The following is a 21,026-nucleotide window of genomic DNA, read 5'->3' as shown; positions in this document are numbered from 1 at the left end:
GAGGAATTGTTTTTTGCACAACTGCTTAGTAGCAAACACATTCCAATTCTAGAAGGAAGGATATTGCAGCAAAGATGTACCAATTAAGCCTCTCACTCACAGCAACAAAACAAAAAAAGCTCTCCTCCCCTCTCAAGAAAAATGAACTTCCCTTTGCAGAAAGGGAAATCAGTATTAGAGACTATTTTGCAGGATGCCCCTCAAGTAAAACACTGCTGCCACCAGTTAAAGCAGGTCTCCATCACACAAGTTGGTCTGGCTGTGTAAGGTTTATTGTGCTTTTCTGGAAACAGTGTCACATTCAAATAACTTCTTTGGGTTCTTCTAAAACAATAGTAAAACTAAGAGACAACATGAGCATAATATGTTTTATTGAATAAAATTCTGTTTCTAATATTTACACAGTGAAGTCTAGATGTAACCTAGTGAAGCATGGCAATGTGCAATTTTCATTCAACATCTGGAATATCTTTAAGTACATCTGAAACTACTTACTGTAACAATCACCTGCCCATCACTGATTTCATAATTAAGGAAAATTTGAACTTGCTGAAGAATAGCCAAGATAAACATTCAGGATAGCTGAGTTAAAAGAAAAGTCTGCTATGTAAATTCCAAACCCAAAAGATCTGATTAAAATGTCAAGAGTTTTGAAGGCAGCTTCTGTATTTCCCTGTTGTTCTTCTCCTCTCTGCAGAAAAAAAGATGACAAAATAAATTATAAATCTGAAGACTGAAACTAATACCTGCACATTAAACAGACAGTACACTCCAGGGTAATCTTAGTTTTTCAATTCATATTGTCTTAACTTCAAGGTGTTTGAACTAAAACAAATTACTATTAATTATTTACTGATTTTTTTATTAAATACTATATTACCTCTTTAAAGCTGGCAGGGTAGACCCACTGAAATTAGAAATGCTGCAAAAGATACCTAAAGTCAACACACCACTAATTATTGCCATTTATGCAAAGAAATTTATGATGAACTACCTTCCCTCCTACTCTAGAGTGTTAAGCAAATGTTTTGTATTTTTTCTACTAGATATACTATCATTCTACTGTTACAGAGAAGAGGGGTCTGCTAAAGAAACTATAGTCAACACCTTTCCTATTTACAGGGATTTTTTTAAAGATAATTTCATTACTGTTCTTGCATGAGTTCTCAGCAATGTCTGAATGCAGGTATAGACTTGCAGCAGCCATACTAACAGTCTAACTCATAGCTCTAGTAGAGTGGTATCTTATATGTGGACTACTCACTTGTTGTAAGTAAGACATTCACTGACCATCTGTATGATTTTTGTCATCCAGAAGGAAAATATTATAAACCAGGAATGTTGTGTCCTACTCAAGCTTCTGGAGGTTGTTTATTCTAGTGGGTTACAGATAGCACTTATTAAGCAGGCAGTCAAGCCTGCCACATTTGTGACTTATGTATTGAAAAAAACTGGCTGTTAGTCTCAGGTTAAAAAGATCTTGCACACCCTCTCATATCTTATTTATCTAACTGAAAGAGGAAGTACATTTGTCCTGTTCTCAAGCTAACCTGTATGAAGCCCTGCCAAACAGCCAGGAGTGCAAGGAAGACACAACTGCTAACTAATGTACTTCCAGGTCCCTTCCTGTTTCCCAGCACAACCAATTTCAAATGCATGCTTGGAAAGAAAAATAAATTTAAGCCCCCTAAGGTCCCCTAACATCACCTAACCTTTAAGCACCAAGATTAAATTTCTCATAAAATAGTTCTGCAATGAAGTTCAGTGTGATAACTCTGCATTTTTAGAGACTAAGTTTGTAACAGTAACAATGGCTCCCCATGAACACACACACTCTCATGGAGGTAAACTGTAACCTAGCAAGGAATACCTTTAAAATTCAGAATCTGACCAAAAAAAAAAAAAAAACCCAATATATGCAAATGTGATAGCAAAAGCTGCAAAATATAACAGAAAAGCACTTAAATACCTGCAATTTCTATGCTACAGTCAGCCCTCAACATATTTGTGAACAAGAGCATATATTATAAAATTTTTAACTATTTTCTTCAGTTTCATGGCTATCTTCTGCTTCTTCTTTTAGGGTTTTTTCCCCTCTCCAAACAAACAGCCAGACACTGTTCCATTTACCCAGGGAATGTAGATCCATCCTTATCTCACTGCTTTTTTAATCTGTTTTCCAGCTACAGAGAGATATCTGGAACACAGCTGCCTACCTGGAAGTTATTTCTCATATACCTAACATAGCTACAAATTTTAATAACTGAGAAACTGCTGAAAGATAGAGACTTTGCTCTTGCCTGTCTCATTGGTGAGGTACACAGGACACATTAACAAACACTGTCTTTATGCAGGAAATCCATCTGTACTGACAAACTCAAGATAAGCAACTACCTGTGTGTGAGATGCTGTCAACATAGGCTGAACAAAACTAAATGTAAATTAAGATACTAATGCTAACTTTAGAAATTATTAACCACAGCACCCAGATTTTTTTACTCTTCTAGTTCTCTCTCTCATATCCCACTGGGTGGAAATGAGAGAGGCTGTGTGGGGCTGAGTTGCCAGCTGGGGTTAAACCGCAACATCAGCTTGACCATTTCTGTAACTTAAAAGCCAACCCTACAACCCTCTTCACCACAGGGAACTCCTAGCTCCCCTGTCTCTCCAACAGTAGAACATGAAGGGGCCCAACCTCCCTAACATCCAGAAGGACTGACTGTGCTCAAATTCACACAAACTGTATAACCATCTCTTAGAACAACATATGAGATGGTTTGGAACACATAACTTCATCACTCCAAACCAATGGCAAGTAACAAAAGTTACCATGAATACAAAAATAAGCAAATGTAAAGCAATCCTTCCATTTCTCAGAAACATAAGTGGGCTACCTTACAGGCAAACTCTGTGGAGTTGACAGCAGAATGGAGGTCTGTTGCAACTGCTGTGTCAAGGATGTAAGAGCAATGCGTAGCAGACAGAAAGATTAGGGAATACTCCCCTGAAATGTGCCTTACAACAAGGCACATTAATGTTCTCTCATAGAAAAACACAGAAAAACTTTGAGCAGCTTATTCTGTGACACTAGTCACACCAACCAAAGATATGGTGCTATGGGCCCTAATCTCTGGATGTTTTGTTAGACAAAGCAGAAAGCAGAGTTTTCTGTCTTGACACTGTCTTTCAGACAACCCCACATAAACCTGCCCCTTGATATACTAAATCCAGGCAAATTTTTTAGACCAGGTTTAGTGTGGACTTCCAGTGTCGAAACTGGATTGTGCTTAAATTTGATGCGATCTCAGAATCCATTTTTTCAACTCATACCTCCCTCATTTTACCATCCTTTAGAGGAACAGGGGGTTAACTAAGTCTCTGAACCACCAAATGTCATCAGTTTGTCTCCCTTTTCTTAAAGAGCTAACAGTATTTGATCCTTTGGTTTCCTTTGAAAAGTAGCAAATCAGAGGCTATCTAGCATGACCCAGTAACTCGCCTCAAGGAACAGATACAACCAAACCAATTCTCCTTAGGTAAGATACCCTAACTTTGTTACAGAGGTGCCAAACAAAAGAAGAAAATAAATATTACTTCAACCCAGATCAAAAGCAAGGGGAACTGTTATAAAAAAGAGAGCACTGATTACATATTCTACAAAAAAGATGACAGGCCAGAAAATAGCTTTACTTTTAATTCCAAGGAAATGAGGTGCATTAAGAACAGCATCGCCAGCTGGGCAAGAGAGAGGATTGTACTGCTGTGCTCTGCACTGGGGTGGCCTTGCCTCGAGTTCCATGTGCAGATTTTGGCACCATGATGTAAGAAAGACATGAAACTATTAGAGAGTGTCCAAAGGAGGGTAACAAAGATGGTGAAGGGCCTTGAGGGAAAGCTGTGTGAGGAGCAGCTGAGGGCACTGGGTCTGTTCAGCCTGGAGGAGACTGAGGGGAGTTCTCACTGCAGTTACAACTTCCTCATGAGGGGAAGAGGAGAGGCAGGCACTGATCTCTTCACTCTCATGATAAGGCATGACTAAAGGAAACAGCATGAAGCTGAGTCAGGGGTGGTTTAGGTTGGATATCAGGAAAAGATTCTTCACCCAGAGGGTGGCTGGGCACTGGGACAGGCTCCTTAGAGGAGTGATCACAGCACCAAGCCTGACAGAGTTCAAGAAGCATTTGGACTACAATCTCAGGCACATGATGGGACTCTTGGGGTGTCTTCCACGGGGCCAGGAGCTAGACCCAATGATCCTAATGGCTCCCTTCCAATTCAGCATATTCTGTGATTCTATGAAATGCTCTGGTATGTCAGTAACAAGGGATTTTTGAGAAACGTAGAACTACATTATTTTTTGGAGACATTGTATCACTGGTAGCAATCCCATTTCTCATAAAGAAACTCCACTATTTGCTATTGAGGGAAACAGAGTGGAATGTCAGAGTCTCCTGAAAGTAACTATGCATATAAAGGAAATTAACATTATGGTATTGGTAACCTTCTATCTGTGGCTCTAAATTTAATTTAAATTTAATTCATAGTTTAATTTAGAGGTAAAACAGAGAGAAGATGGTGCTCCTAATATAAGGCCCATCTTGGCCCTCCTGTCTTTGGTGCCAACAGCTAAAAATCCCTTGCCTGTCCATTACAGGTTCTACTGTTTTCTTCTTTCCATTTCCCATGTACAAGATCCAGCAAGACTGTATCTCAAAAACTAGGTTACTTTGTTCAGTTAAAGGAAACACAGAATATGTTGTGTTAACACATTTTCTGAACTGTTAAACTTTGGTCATTATACACCAGAAGTTCTCCCAAAGCACAATTCTAAATCCTCATCAGCCCACCCCACAGTAAAGTGTTACTTAGTATAATATTATAATGAGACAGAAGATGTTACAGACTGTGAGTAAAAGATGCAGAAATATATATTACTTCAGTCTTTGTGCTCTGCAAATAGAAATCTTCAAGCATGATCAAATTAAATTGAAGACCATAAAGAAAAATTATTTTTATAATAAATATTAAATAGTAGTAATTCAACAGAACTGTAAGACACTACAGATGCTTCACGTATTTCCAACGGTTTGGAAAAATATGGTTTGTATGTTCACAATACAGAGCCAATATTCAGAGTAAATTGGGTGTTATTTGTACTTTGCAGGATTACAGGCCACCCTGAGGAATGAAAAATTTTAAAATTTAACACTGTGGTTTGCCTATGAAGTAACTCTTGAGTATTCTAATAGAGATGAAAATATAATATCTGCATAAGTATTCCTTTCACCCCTCACTTTATACTCTTTGCACTTCTCAGGATTCAAGACACTTAATTTTCAAACTGATTAAGCAAGGTAATTAATTTTAAACACTGATTTCAATGGCAGTACTCAAAAATATTCAGATACCTTTAAGACTGAAGGCCCAAAGCCGTAAGAGGCAATTCTTATTATAAATAACTAAATAAAGTAGTAAATCAAATAAATAATTTAATAATAAATAAATCAATTAAATAAACAAGTAGTACTATAGGCCCAAACCTTGCAGTAGTCCTGTCAGAATCCTTGCAGGTAACCTGTCAGTACAAGATGTTATTTCTCACCTGTACTACTGCTCAGTAGTTAATCATTCTTCTAAGAGCATCATAGCATTTCCACTTGTCTGGGATGTAGAAAGGCTCAAAGATGTGAGGGAAGGGAGTGTCATAGCCACATACTCTTGCAATAGGAGCTTCTAAATTCAAAAAGCATTCTTCCTGTTAACAAAAATACAGAATAAATGTTAGTGAGGATATCCTTTTCAGGAGTCTTGCATCACAAATTGGGGTCATATGAACTTTGCCAGACTGACAGTCCTGGAAACTCAAAAGTTCTATTTATATCACTGAATAAGCAGTCATAACCAGAATAGTGCTTCCTCTTGCACAAAGTTCCTTATTAAAAATACAAATTGTATTAATGTTATTTTCATTCTCTGCATGTCTGCTGCATTAAATCATAGGCAGATTATACTTAGTACATCTGCTATACATTCAGACAACCGCTGCCAAGAAACAAATATTTTAGGAGCAAAGGAGTAAGTCTCTTTCCTGTGCCACTTTTAAACATACCGAAAAAATATATAATCTAAGAGTGCACAGTATTTGCTGGATAAAGGAACATAATATTCAAACTTCTTTGAATTCTTAGATTATTAAGGCTTTGTCTAAGCATTAAGCAGTTAGGAAAAGTAAGTGGATTTGCATATCTCCAACCTTTGAGTCAAATCCATGCTCTACTCAACCCCCCACAATTTGTGTTTTACTTGGAGATCAGATTTGTTAATGACTCTGAGAGTTTCATTACTTGACCTAGAATGGCAAAAAATAGTACAAATGCCTCATTAATTTAAAAGTAACCTGTTACTATCTAACATTATCAGCCTTAATAACTAAATAAATAGTGGGGTTTCCATCTTATTATTCTCAACTACCAGAATAATGGCATGGACCACAAAAATCTGCGGGAAGTGGATGTAGAAATAACTTAGCCAGACCAAACTGATGTTGAAGCTAATTATCAGCTCCCTTTTCTCCCCATATCTTTAATATAGGTATTTGCTTTCCAAAGCAGACAAATGAAGTGATAAAACATGTCTCCTCCTGGTCTCTCCTCTATGGAGTGCAACAACTGAGAAATCCTGGCCAACTTCCCCTGTACTTGGCTCAGCAAAATGGAAGATGAAGTATTATCTACCAGTCCTTTTCCGCCAGGCCGACAGGGAAAATAGTTAAAAAGCTTTTCTACAAACGCTTTAACAAAAAGTTAAAAATGCTTTTCTACAAAGGAGTGCCAAGTATTTTTTCAGACTGATGAACTGTTTTGAATGCATGTTGCCTTGCAGTCCATGGCAGCCTAACTCTACTTATTGTGCTTTCTATACATCACAATATTTGGCAGTATAGAAGGTACTGGTAACACACTGAGAACACTGAGATCACAACATTCACAGTATTGTGAAGTGTTGTTTTTTTTTTTTTTTTCTGGACAATGAACCAAAGTAAAAAGTCCAAGAAGTTGCATGATTGCACACAGTATCAATTGCACTTAATAGTGCATTAATTCACCTAGAAAACTTCACAGTCTGAGTAGGGCTGAGGTAAAAGATATAGGCAAACAATATAAATATTTTTGAGCTCCATTTCCAGGCATTCTTTACTTTGCAAAGCAAAAGATTCACACTAGTACAAAATCCTGGAAAGTAGAGTGTAATAAATCCTTTATCTGTCCATGAGGTAGATCATGATGTCCTACTCTGACCTGCTGGCAAGGGTAATTTTGATACTAAACAGACCTTGATTCCCATGTTGTAACTGACCAATAAGACAAGGCAATAGATTTTGGACAATCCCAAAACTGACTGCCCAATGCTCCTGTCAGTTGCATTACAACAAAGCATGGAAGACTGCAGCCTCCCAGTCCCATGGTGCTGTTTTCAAGTATCTAACACAGACCACTGTCTAGAAGACAGACTGTTTAAACAAACTGATATCTCTCCAGGAAAGACGTTAGGAAAAAACTTTGAAGTTAAATAGTTTTGGAAGTAAAGTAGTCGACATGGGATTTTTGATTCAGTGTAAAATGTTTAGTTTTGAAAACCTGTATGAAAAAGTCATACACTATTAGCAGGATATTCCATAACTCCCAAAATTCAAAAAAGTAAAAAATTATTATTTTGTTAGAAAAGTGTTTACGAAACCAACAGCTATAGTTATTAGTTCATCCTATCTAAATTTTTCTTAATGTAAAAAAAAAGTCCAACAAAACATTAAATTGCTATTCTTCTTGCCCTGCTTCCTAACTGCAGAGGCCAAATTCTGGCCTCAGTTATTCAGTATGACCTTTGCCAATTTTCCTTCATTTGCCTGATTTTCACTCAAAGCTTTCTGGAAAATATATTATTATATCAGGATATAAAGGCCTGTAATTGGTCACATAATTCTGTTTCAACATTTGATGCTTAATATACTCTTATTAAGACTTTTCAAAACAACTTAAGAGCACAGGTCCCAGTAAAAATCTGTTCTTGAAATTCACAGCAATCAGTCAAATGCAACACTTTAAAACAATCACATGCCTTGATTTTTAGAATAGGAGCTAAAACAAAGGACTTATTAGATGTTGCATAATTGTATGTGCAATGGATCCTCCAGTATGTGGTACACTCAATCTATTTCCCCAGATCACAATATTCTAGTATGCTAATATAGAAAAACTTATCCAAGTTTATTTTAGCTTTATTTAAAAGTACACTTTTATCAGATTCAGGTACTCATTGCTAAATCAGGGTTCTGAGTTAAAAACTCTTAAAAATCTTTGAGTGAGAACTGCAGACATTTACAGAGATTTACACTTGTACAAAAAGGATAAAATATAAAATCAAGTTCATTATTGGGCATTACTGAAAGAAAATATTACTCATCCATCTGCAATGTATGGAAAAATAAAGCAATCTCATCTGCCGTTTGGAGGAAGTGCTTTCAGGCATCTGGTCAAGAAGAAGATAGTTAAAAGAATTTTTTTTGCTCCAGACTGTCCTTCATCTGAAGGGAATCTCTACAATTCCACAGTCACAGTAAACAGACCTTCAAATGCAAACACTTTGGTAAGTAAGTACTGGTAAATGAGACTATTTAACGAATACCTAGCAAATCAGAGAAATTCAAACTCAATCTTTCCCCCCTTATAGTCTTAATTTCTTTATTTCTATATTTTTTTGATCTATTTCATTTTCCCCCATAGCTGGCATGGATTAAAATCCATAAAAATTTTTATTTTTCATTTCTATTGTGTGTAGAATACTTCATAAGTGAGAAAGCTTTCCTGTAAAAATAAATTATTTCTGCAACATTTTATGTCCTCAGAGTCTCTCCCACATTATTTTTATTTTACAACACTATAAGTACCCCAAAAAATAACAGCTACTAGAATGCCAGATGGCTACTACATGGGACCAGTGATTTTACAACTCCTTTTTAAGTACAGGAATTTGCTTTCTGAAGGATGATAAACAAAAAGTTTATATTAAAGGCTAATATGAATACAAAGAGATAGAACTCTTGATGCTTATTTTGGTATTATAGCTATTATAATAAAAAGAAGACTAAACATAAAGTCCATTACACAAGGCAAATGGTATGAACATTCTTCATGCAGGAGTACTCATTTTCTGGCTGACAATAACAACAAAATTTAGACTCAGGAATTGATTTGCAAATGAATTGAAGGTTGCAAAGATTTAATTAAATTGTGTTCTATTCTGTCAATTAGAACTCTGAATTTTGCCATCTCATCTACAGATTTTAAAATTTTAAAAAACATATATTTAATTAAAGAACTTTTCAGAGGGAAAACTTACTGCATCAGTTTCACTTTCTATTCTGGATTTTTATTCAGATGTAGTTATGCTGTTGTCATAAACTAAAGTGTGGGGCTTAAACAGTTAAGAAAATTTATTTCAGATCACTTTTTTTTGTGATTGTTACATCTGTATTATCTATTACTTCCACATACAGATTTTCAACTGCAAATTACCTATGATTGTAAAAATAAGATGAAACCTACTATAGGTTAATAATGAACATGGAAATCTCATTTACAATAAAATCTGTTTAACTTATAGCTTAGATTTTCAAAAGAAGCTTTCCAAAGATGTTGTCAATCAAACCTCATTTTATAAAATGTGGATTTCATGCACTAAACCTGACACTAAATAAAGACTAAACATCTTTTTCCTTGGTTTCTGCTTAAAAATAATGTCTTATTTTAAAAATCTACTTTCTATAACAGAAAAGTCAAGCGTCTTCAGTTGTCACATGTTTCTCGATCGTAGTACAGTACTTTACAGCTGCAAGCACCAAATGCTCCACATTTTAAACACAATTTGCTTTGACAACAAATATAAGTCACATTCCTATGAACAGTCACTTCTATGAGCTACGTAAGCACTATACAATGCACCCACAAGATATTTTCAAGTTGAGATATGAGTAGAAAGAGTGATCTATATATTCTTTCTTTAGAGGAACTTTTTTTTTCCAACAGCCTAGCCATTTTTGTCTTAAAGTACTTTTATAAATCTTTTCCTGATAGTTACAACCGTGACACAATTTTTCCCCAGAGAACTCTGCAGATGTATGTTGTAAACTTTTAACTTCTATCAAATATTTTTCTCCTTTTCAAATAAATTTAAGATTATATATTTATAACTTAGCACAGATTAATAATGATCCATTTTATTTGTTACCGATTCTTTGAATTTATGTAAATAGTATCTTGTCAAATACAGAAAAATAGCTGCTAAAATTATTTATTTTTCAATTGCCAAAAGAGATTATACTTTTGCTTAAAAAATACTTCAGTATTTATAAAACAAAGAAAAATTTAGGGGGGAAAAAAGTCTGTTCTGTGTAATTCATTGCCTTGTTATCATTAAAAACAATTAACTGCAAATATTGTCTTTGCAGTAATAAATCACATAAAACAGTACTTGGAGAAAAAGTAAAATTTATTCTAAAAAAGATAAAGTATTATAACATAAAATGAACAATTAGTACACCGGCTTGAAGAGCGCTTTCGAATTTCATTTCAGCCAGCTTCAAAAAGGAACGGAACAATCTTTAATAACCCAATACACAACTGGTATGGTCTATTAAATTTTCCTTATCAAGTTAACAACAGAACCACTCCAACAAACACTGACAGCATCAGCATTTACTTGAAGCTGTTGGAAATAGAGCCTTGGCAAGTGGCTGAGTTTTCTTGGTGGCAGAACTGCACAAAGAAATCAGCACTGCATTCCCAAGGTATTTACAATACCAAACAAACAAAAAAAACCCACAAACCAAACAAACCCAAAACTTTATTTGTCAAATAAATATCTTTTCAACAAGGAGGAAAATTAATAAAAAGTAAATTTTATTTCTTCACAACCTATCTTGTTTTATGCAAAAAAGGCAAAGACTTTCTACGAAAATATTACATCGCTTAAATTGATTCTGATAGAATCTAGGACTGGAATTGAAATATATTCAATTCAGAAGAACACACAGACAGGATTTAAGGTCTTCCTAGTAAATGTATAATTTGCACTGTTTGGGGTAAGAGGTACAGCAGCCAGCAAAATTCTTCTCCAGAAAATAAAGGGCACAAGACAGATATCCTCAAGAGGATGTGGCATGACTTCAAAGTTATGGAATATGCTACTTTAAGTGAACCATAAAAATGTCTTTTGGCAAGTCAGGTTTTTGATAATTAATGGCAATCCGCTAGACAATCACTTCCCACCTTTTTGCTACATATACTAGAAATACTATTTTTTCCTAGGTGATTATGTTAGATATGCAGAATATGACAAAATTATTTGAACAGAAGTTGTTCCTCTATATAGCAGCAAACCACCTTACAGCAAAGTCATTACAAATTATTTTATTCTATAGGATATTCCAAGTTTCCTGTGAACTTTCGTAAGTGGCAATTACAAATATTTGCAGCAGGACCCACATATTTTCTAAAAGCATGCACAAAACCCCAGAGCTAGAATGATTTCCCAGGCCCTTAAGTATCTGAACATAGTTGCTTTATTTAGCTACTTGGCATTACTAACTGATCTCTTCAGTAAATGATCCTGCAAACTGCTACACGTACAATAACATGGCTGAATAATCCAAGGGAAATCAACAGAGCTGAAGTGCCTGCATAAAATTATTCTTACGTGAAAATGTTTGTAGAGCACAGGTCATTTTTCTGCATGAATGAGCAGTTGTTCTGCACAACAAACATTTGTTAAGCTTTTCAGTAAAGATTAACCTACTTCTAATTACTTCCTAGCTTTTAATAACAAAGCTAGTAATATGCTACCAGTGTAGTCAAAACTTAAACTTTTTGATCATCATTTATCACCTACCATTCTAATTACTTATATAAGTATTTTGTAAAAACATCTTCTGGTTAAGCTCAGCATGCCAGAAGTGACTGGAAGGATTTGCTCCTAAGAGTTTTAAAAGTCAGTGAGTGGTATTTTTATTTTTACAGCTGTTGAGGCAGCTGAGAGATTCTTCCAAAGACAGCCTTGTCAGTCTATGTATCTGGCACAGTAAAATACTCGTAGAAGTATTTCACTCAACATGCACTAATGAACTTCAAAGGAAATGCAATTTCAGCTGCTGTTACTAAACAATTTAAACCAGCACATTTCCCTTTTTATATCGAAGCATTTGCATTTTGGGACAGTGCAGTGAGAATGATATTGTCACTGTGACTGTCACCCAATCCTTCCCCAGGGCAAACCTACAGCTTGGCCAGGCAGCCAGGGAGACACAAGTACAAAGGAACTATCCTGTCCTCCCATTAAAAGGTTAGGGCTTACCTAATATCTCTCCAGATTTTTTATATGATCACCTTTGCAAAACAGGCTCAGAGTGGAGGGGATTATTAGATTACTTGACACAAAGATATAAGGAATTTCATGGTGTATTATTTAAACCAAGCCATCATTTTACTTATAAATTTAGCTTATCAGAAGCCAATTGATGGTTCAAGCCCTCAGGTAGAAGAATTCTAGTGAAAAGCTTCAAGTGAATAATAAAAATCTCTCATATAAAAGCAAAATTAACAGCTAAGATATCTGACTGGTGAGAACAGAGACGTAATTTTTATTCTACAGAAACAGTTTAAAAAGTTGGATAAAAATGTAATGAGGTTTTAATATAAAAGTTTATGCAAAAAAGTACTCAGAAACACTAAAATAATTATATTGGAGACTGAGCTTTTGGGTACAGGCTAACCTAAAAAGCATGAAATAATTATTTCATCAAATTTCGTAGACTAATTAACTTTTCTTCTTTCCTAGAGAGATGCAATTTTTTATAGTTTTGATCATTCTACACTTCATTTCCTAAATTACTATTCAAACAGGCTACATTCATATTCCAGTGTAATGAAAAACTGCCAACAAAACAAACAAAAACAAGACCTATAAGAAAATAAGAAATGAATACTTCATTAAATTTTGCAGTTATATATAGTCAATGCAACTCTGTTACAAAAGACCAAGAAATGGGCTGCAAACCAAATGCTTTTAAAATAAAATGTTTAATAAGACCATAAACAGTTCGCATTACATCTCTTAATTTAAAAACTGATCCAAAAATGAAGATGAAGAATAACATATTTCAGAGGCTATGAAATTTTGAGTTTCTTTTATGCCAAAACAAACAGTTCAAAATTATTGCCCTGATTTCGAAGAGTTGATGAAATGTATGTATAAAAACAAATGTGTGGGCCCTGTGACATATTCAGCAATATTACACACAGAAACACAGAAAACAGAATTTAGTATTTTTACACAAGAGAGAAACATAACACTCGATGTCAAATGTATATTTTAGGAGTCTCACTGAAGTTTTCACTGGATTAGATCCAAATATTTAACTTGTTCTATGTTTTAGATCATTTAAATAAATTTAATACTTAGAATGGTCATGTGAATTTTACTTTTATACTAAATCATTCACACAAATTTAATTTTCACTCCACTAATGAACTTACTTTTAAGTCGAAACTATAAATCTTTTATATAACCGAACCTATGTCTTCCACCAATGTTATCAATTGTACAGTGACATTTCTTAATGAAGAAACAAAGTAAAATACCTACAGAGCTGCCTTTAGTTACTGTAAAGCACCTCTCATAATTTTCTTCTTTTCCGTTTCAGTTAGTGCTCAACATAAAATTGACATGAATGAAATGCAAAAATAAGCTATTGGTAATACTGCAAAAGAAAAATTGCAGTAGAGTTCAAATTGAGATTTTCTTTTCCACCTTTGTGCCTGCTAAACAGTAAAAAAAGCAGTGTTTCCCTCATGTAAGTACTTGAGAGAAATTCTCAGTTTATTCACTAACTAAAATTTTTGCAGAACTCAATCTGTCAGGACGCTACTGGACTAGATCTCTCTAATAAATGGCATTCAATAGCATAATAAAATCAGAATATAATAAATATAAAACAGAACTATAGTACAAATTGACATTAATTTACTATTTGCAAGGCCTGATTTTATTGAGCTAATTATTAAATAGCAATCCTAATTTACATCTGCCCTGAAAAAAAAACCCACCAGTATTGACCTAATGCAGGATTGTTTGAGAATTAGTGTTCCCTATGTCAGATTTTTTTTTTCAGTTTTTAACATAGCTCTTGAAGTACATTGGGCTTCTGGTTTCTTTCATCCAGTATCCAATACTGTGATTGTACAGCAGCATCAACTCTAGCCTCCTGAAGTCACAGAGAGTGGGATACATGACACGCAACAGGAAGCATAAAGGGAGAACCCAAAATGTAGAATTCTGTGAAAGTCTGAGATTTTATTTCCTTTCCTAGTGACCAAACTCACCACTGCTTGAGTCAGGTTTCCTGTCACCTAAAGCCACTTCTGATGTCAGAAGTAAGGGATTAGGTGCATTTACACTGATGTGCTCTCCCAGCTGAGCAACCACGAAATCAAAGCACATTTTTAAACAACAGTTATCCAGTCATGGAAATTTCTTTGCCCACCAGACCATACACCTGATTTCCTCTCAACATATGAGACCACCAGGCCTTGCACAGCTGAAACTAGGGCTTTTTCCCCAAACTTCTAATGAAGAGTAAGGATACAAAACTTGGCAAGGTCTCGGAACTGAAGTCCTGTCTCTGCCATCACAGGAGGCCCACAGTTTCTATCATAAATTGGTAATAATTTATTGTACTGTACTCCAGTGTGGTGATAATGTTGTAATGTGGTTATTGGCTGTTTTATTCACACTCCTTCTGTATGACATCTTGAAACTTTTTCTAATTTCAAGCTATTCATTTCAGATTCATTCATATATAGTTTTCCCCCAGTATTACTTTAGCAAACACTTTTCTGCTAGTTACCTTGGTTTACTTTCCCAGTAAATTTATAAACAGGACTTACATGCCTTTAGTCTGCCTTTTGAGAGTGGGAAGAAGGCAGGCACCATTAAGCTGTTTTCATAGAGCAAGCTCTCCACAGCTTAAAAAAAAAAAAAAAACCTACTTCCCCACACCACTGTCTTCTACAACAAAGTAAGTCCTTACTATTTCTACAATAAGGGCCTCTCCAAACACACTTTTCTTTTTATCCAACTGAGCTGAAGCCAACTGATACACCAGCTCTTCCTCTTTTGCCAAACAAATAATTTATAAGCTTATGTTTAAAAAAGTTAGTAGTTCCTAGCCATGTAGAAATTCTGCTTCTGAGACCCTCAATATCAGCCAGGTTCATTATAGGATTCTAATTTTTACTATATCAATAATAGACTGACATTGTGACTTCAGAATTCTGGGTTCTGTCATCAAGAAACTACAAGAATGTTAAGATCTAACCAAGCCTTAAAAAATGCTACTCTTTACAACTTGGTAAGATTTTTGAGAGCCCACCATACCACAGTCCCCACATCATACACCTTGGTAGTTCTCGTCCTGACAAGATTTTATAAGGTCAGGATCTAATCTGTCAGGTTAATCTGCCAAAATCTACACTCACTCTTTAATGCCCAGCAAATTCACTAACAAATTAAGTTTTGAAAACATGAGGCTGACAATATTTTTGTCAGAGCACAATAACACAAGAAAATTAGTACTTCATGCTTTTAGATGGGAATTATTAGCTGTCAAGACTGAAAAACAGTATTCAAAATAATCCAGCCAGTACAGAAGTTATTATGGGGCTTTTCTCACTGTATTTGGTGAGATTTTTCATTTGTCAGATGGTAGAAATACAGTCAACCAATTCTGCTAACAACTCTAAGAATGAAACATGCAGACACTGCTGATATGGGTTTAGATCGCTAAAGATCCAGTTTAAATGTCTGATATTGTACTTTTTCTTGATCAAGACAAGAAATATGTCAAATGTCTTCTTTTGTGGTTGACTTTTGTGGTTGACTTTAAAAGAAGTCATGAAGTAAAGTTCACATATAACATTATTTTCCTGGTTTGTTTCTGCTATGAATTCAGGGATACTCCAGAAATTATGGGGTTTGTTGGCTTCATAGTTTCCTATCCATTGTAAAATCAATATTACTTTGAATACTCTACAAAAATAGAGGTTTAAGCATCTTTCTCTGAACAGTATATAATTTTTCAAGGCATTTCTACTTATTTTAGTGATCACCACAAATTATATAGAGAAAGAAAATCTTAGCTTGTAGTGGTTAATAAACAACTTCAGCCTAGAAGACCCAATGACTGGACAGATCAGGAGCTGAAATTTGCTACAGCACAGTGACCACAGCACACTGAAATTCAAGTGGCTGCTTTGCAGTTTTCTTATTGAATACAATGGTTTCCTTTATTCAAACATCTTTTGAAAAATTTCTTAATTATTTTATATAAGTTTTTTAAATTATTACAGCTGTTTTCAAGACTTCTTTCCTTCCGATTTCCCCAACCAAAGAACCACTTAGGGGTAAAATAGGCAGTTCTGTGTAATTCATTAGGTTGCTACTATTATAAATCAAGTAAAGCTATTTATGTTCTAAAAAGGGAGACAATTTTTAGGAGACAATCAACAGGATCTCTAGTTCTGAGGCACTGCTAAAAAGTTTCAAATCTCTCCATAGGGATATTTACTCTAAGATGAAATGTACCATCCTTTGAAGATACTAATCCTTACTGACTATAAAGGAGGCCTGTAGTGCACAGATGAGAGATGCAACTTTTTAGATCAATCCCAACTGAGTGATTATTAAAAAAATTCAAATCCATGCCACCTCATTTCAGTGACGGTCTTTACAAAGGCAGTCACAGAGATGAAACAAATGTTCACAATTAAATTTAAAATAAATAAATAAATAAATAAATTAAATAAAAGAAATGCTCACAATTAAACAATTGCAGAGGTAGACCGCTACAAAATCTGTGGTACCCAGTAAGAGTGTTCATCAGCAACAGTGAAAGAGACAATGATACTTGAAAAATCGATCCATATTTCCCTCTCTTTTCAGTCCTGATCCATTGCCAAAGGTGGTAATATCTTTATGGACATAAAATACAGGATGACATATATTATCGGTACACAGACAGTGAAAGGTCTTCAGATCTTTCAAGTTTCTCAACTACCTGGAATTCAAAGCTGGTATAATATCCAGCTTTACAGGTGAATGAAGACTGCAGGTAATCAAACATATAAAAGGAAAATCAATGCCATTCATTAGGTGACTTCTGAAGTTGCTCCTATAATTTTGGTAAACCCATTGGCTTCTTGAACCTTCTAAAACCATATATAATGTTACATATAGTATTTAGAGCTAAATGTTTTTATCAACTAGCTCAAAACTCCATATGAAAATGGGGTAAATTCAGATCTTCCTACTCAAAGTTAAATCAGAATTTCAATCCTTAAACAACAGTAAAAGTTTCTTTATAACTTGTGCAAAGATGGTAACATGCACATTAATTCACATAATCCCATCATGCTTACTTATATAAGAAATCCTTTTCTTAGTATTCTGAATATAGACAGTGATTAAATACACAGTAATTAGAGGATTTTGCCTTAGAGGAAAGTAGATTTTTCAATTTTGGTTCAGCCAAGTAGGATTCCTCTCAGAGAAAAGCTGCTAAAATTGTCTTGGTAAGGCAACATTGATGACGTAATTTGTACATCCTCTGTATTACTTACCAGGTTCCTTGCACATCTGAAACATTTCCAATACATTCTGGAGACAATTTGCTTACCTGAGGCATTCCGAATAAATGGGAACAATTTTCTGACTCAACACATAGCAAGATATGGTGCTACAACTCATACTTCAGAGACATTTTGTCTCCTTTCATTTCTGCCCTTTGGGACTGAATAGAGTTAAGTCCATCAATATATTTATTAGCATATAATCACATGAATTCCATCAATATAAATACATTTTGTGGTTGACTCAGACATATGTATATGAGACTTGAACTTGACACCTACAATACACAGAATGTGTGTTGTGACACCTACAATACATTATATTCAATGCTAGCTTTTTATAATCAGTCTTTCTTATTCTCTGCCAAACAGCATTCTTAATGTAAGGTGGTGGCCAGGCCATCAAGAATCAGATGTTTGGAACCTAATCCCCGAGTAAGGTATCTGAAGCTATTCTACAACAAGCAAATAAAAAACAAACAAACAAACACCAAAGTTTAATTTTTTAAGTACTCCTGTGAAAAATAAATAACCACAGAGATGGGTAAAATTTGAAAGAGGGACATACTCTTTGTGGCACCCCAAAAGTCACAGTGCCACCGAGCAGCAAAGAAGGGAGCTCAATCAGGGCACTTCTGCCCGTGGCCAGGGTGCTCATCTCAGGGATGGCAGCTCCCGACCCCCCATGCTCCTCACATAAGCATTTTATCCAAGGGACATGAGCACAAAACAGAAAACAGTCCAGGGAAGAAGCTCAAACTTTCAACCAAGAACACCAAGTTTGTCAGAAATTCCACCTGGAAAGACAGAACTAGTATTCCCTGAAAAACTTCCTGCTGAAATTGGCAAAAAGATTTGACATTGGCATTTTCTGACAGAACAGTATTTTGCCAAAAAGACCATGGTCAGTCTTAAAATAGAGGCACATTGTCTTTTTTTAATGCTAAAGAATGGAAATGTTGCATGTAATTAGCTCACAGCTTGATTGAAATAATAGATTGTCAGGGACTAAATATTAGCAGCCCCAGTGGAATTGCTTATTCCTCCTCCAGGTCCTCAGCAACTTTCATCTGTCTTCTTCTCCTACCATTAGTGTCTTGGATCTAACTATTACTTACAAAGGTATTCAAATGTAAGAGTCTGAACATCTTTTACAGTTCATCTTGAAGAAAAATATTGAAAATATGTTAGGCAAAGGGACAGATACATCATATTTCTACTTGAATATTTCATAAATGAATTGCAATGCTTGGTTCTCTGGAATAACACCAGTCAATGCTAACCACCCAAGGGGCCTTCCAGGATTTAATTACCGAAACTTGGGCCTGCAGATAACTTTTTTCTGTGGCAATACTGAACAGTATAAATTTGACTGTATTTAGAGCAGCAGCCAATCCTAAAACACAATTCATCCATCTCGGCTGTCCAACAAAAGCATGGAGCTTTCACGTTATAATGCAGGATTTAAGGAGTGGGGTTTTCTGCCTTTTTTTTTTTTCCCCTTCAGGTTTTTGCAGGAACACCACATGAGTTGTCTTTGGCCTCATCAACTACTTCTTGTATGCTTTTTGGATATGACTATTACCAGTATTTCTGCCTCCCTGATGGAACTTCTTAGGTCTGAGGTTTCATGATTCAGAGCAATTATATCATAAAAATTGAATGTTAAAACAATTAATTTACACATGTATTTATACTGCCCCAAAGATTTTGTATATTGAGATCAGATTATAAAGAACATGGAACTAAACTTGTGTTTCAACTTCAGCTAACAAATTATTTAAATACAGTAAATTGTTTTAAATTGAGACAACTGCACTTAATTTTAAAGTTTGTGAACTTTTATAATTATATTATACTCTAATGTATTTTGCAATTAATTAATTGCATTATTTGGCAAAAATACAAATATAGTCTCTTTAAATTTCTATTGTATTATTTAAACCTGGCTTTGATTATAAAACCTATGGACAGCTGTGGAATAATTTGTCCTTTAGTCATAAGTTATATATAAGAGATAAAATGTAAAAAAATAAATATACAGAGTTCCACATACCATAAAATAATTATCATATTTTTAAGGTATGGAAAACTAATTTTTAAGATTTACAGTGTACCAATCAGTGGGTTTTTTAAATCAAAAGTCATGGGGTTTTTCTGAAGGACGATTACTAATAAGGTCAACATTTTTCTGATCTTTATAAATAAATTTAATAATTTTTAAATAGTAATAAATGATAAACATGTCAATTTAGTACAAAAAGAAATTATTTAAAATAACAGTTCCATATTTATGTTCTGAATGTATGTTCCATAATTAACTGTTAAATTTCATGCTATGAAATAGGCATAAGAATGACTTTCAGATTTTAAGGCTGTAGTGCTACTACAAACCAGAGTACATGGAAGCAATTAACTCAGATTACAATCATCTTCTGCTGTGTTTATAGAAAATTAAGCTTTAAAAAAATTTACTTAAAATTGTGATTAATTCAAAAATAGGCTTGGGATATGCATAAAGAGAATTAGAGGCAATCTGTTATTTTTTAGTATCGAAGTATGCAAAGAAATATACTGTATTACTGAAGTAAAACCAAAGCCATACATTTTCTCTGGAATATATTTCATAATTGTTACTAATATTTATATAAATAAGCTCACAAAATTCTTTCATTATTACTTCCACTAATCACCATTCTGAATTCTTTCTACAATGTAAACAAAATGAGTGGCTCAGAAATGCAAAAAAAAAATGAAGTTATACAGACATTAATGATTCCAGCCCTGTGAGTAGTGAAATGGTTTCCCATGTTTACTTAAAACACAGATTTCAGTCAGAGGTGACAGCAATAAATAACATGAAGAGTTAGGTCTGAATTTTTTGTGAAAGAAACAGTACAAAGCATGCTAAGGCACTAAACTCTCTTATTTTTACTTATTTTACTGCTCAAATATGTTACAGCCCACTAAACTGCGGACTAAAAGCAAGAAACATTTCATTTTTAAAACGACTCCTCGGTTTGGTTTTTGTGCCCTCAGGCAAGGACTCCAGTTCAGCTCCCTGGGTATTTTGGCTAAATAGGAAGATAGGCTTCATGCCATCAAACATTCACATTTCTGCAGTATCTGCTCAAAAACCGTAAGAGCTGAAACAACTGATTTTACTTCTTACTTATTGTAATTCATTTCATTCAAAGACAGTGACCAGTCTGCTTCAAGCGCTGCTCTGGAAGTGGGCCCTGAGAAAAGCAATCTGTTCCACTCAGCAAAATCAATTTGGTGGGCCCTCTT

General features: G+C 34.7%; 1 protein-coding gene across 2 annotated transcripts in view; it reads right to left on the bottom strand.

Annotated features, from left to right (window-relative positions):
• Positions 1–354: 354 nt before the first annotated feature.
• Positions 355–21,026, bottom strand: part of BCKDHB (branched chain keto acid dehydrogenase E1 subunit beta) — a 110,514-nt gene continuing 89,842 nt past the window's right edge. For both annotated transcript variants that reach the window (XM_068183917.1, XM_068183915.1), the window contains 2 exons: positions 5,603–5,755; positions 355–691 (listed from right to left, as the gene is read on the bottom strand). In XM_068183917.1, the coding sequence (XP_068040018.1) occupies positions 5,615–5,755 (141 nt within the window). In that variant the 3' untranslated portion in view covers positions 355–691; positions 5,603–5,614. The remainder of the gene's footprint in view (positions 692–5,602; positions 5,756–21,026) is intronic.

This window comes from Anomalospiza imberbis, chromosome 3, assembly GCF_031753505.1.
Source record: "Anomalospiza imberbis isolate Cuckoo-Finch-1a 21T00152 chromosome 3, ASM3175350v1, whole genome shotgun sequence".
NCBI classification, from domain to species: domain Eukaryota; kingdom Metazoa; phylum Chordata; class Aves; order Passeriformes; family Viduidae; genus Anomalospiza; species Anomalospiza imberbis.
Note: the sequence above shows the minus strand (reverse complement) of the source record. Positions and strands in the feature narration are given on the sequence as shown.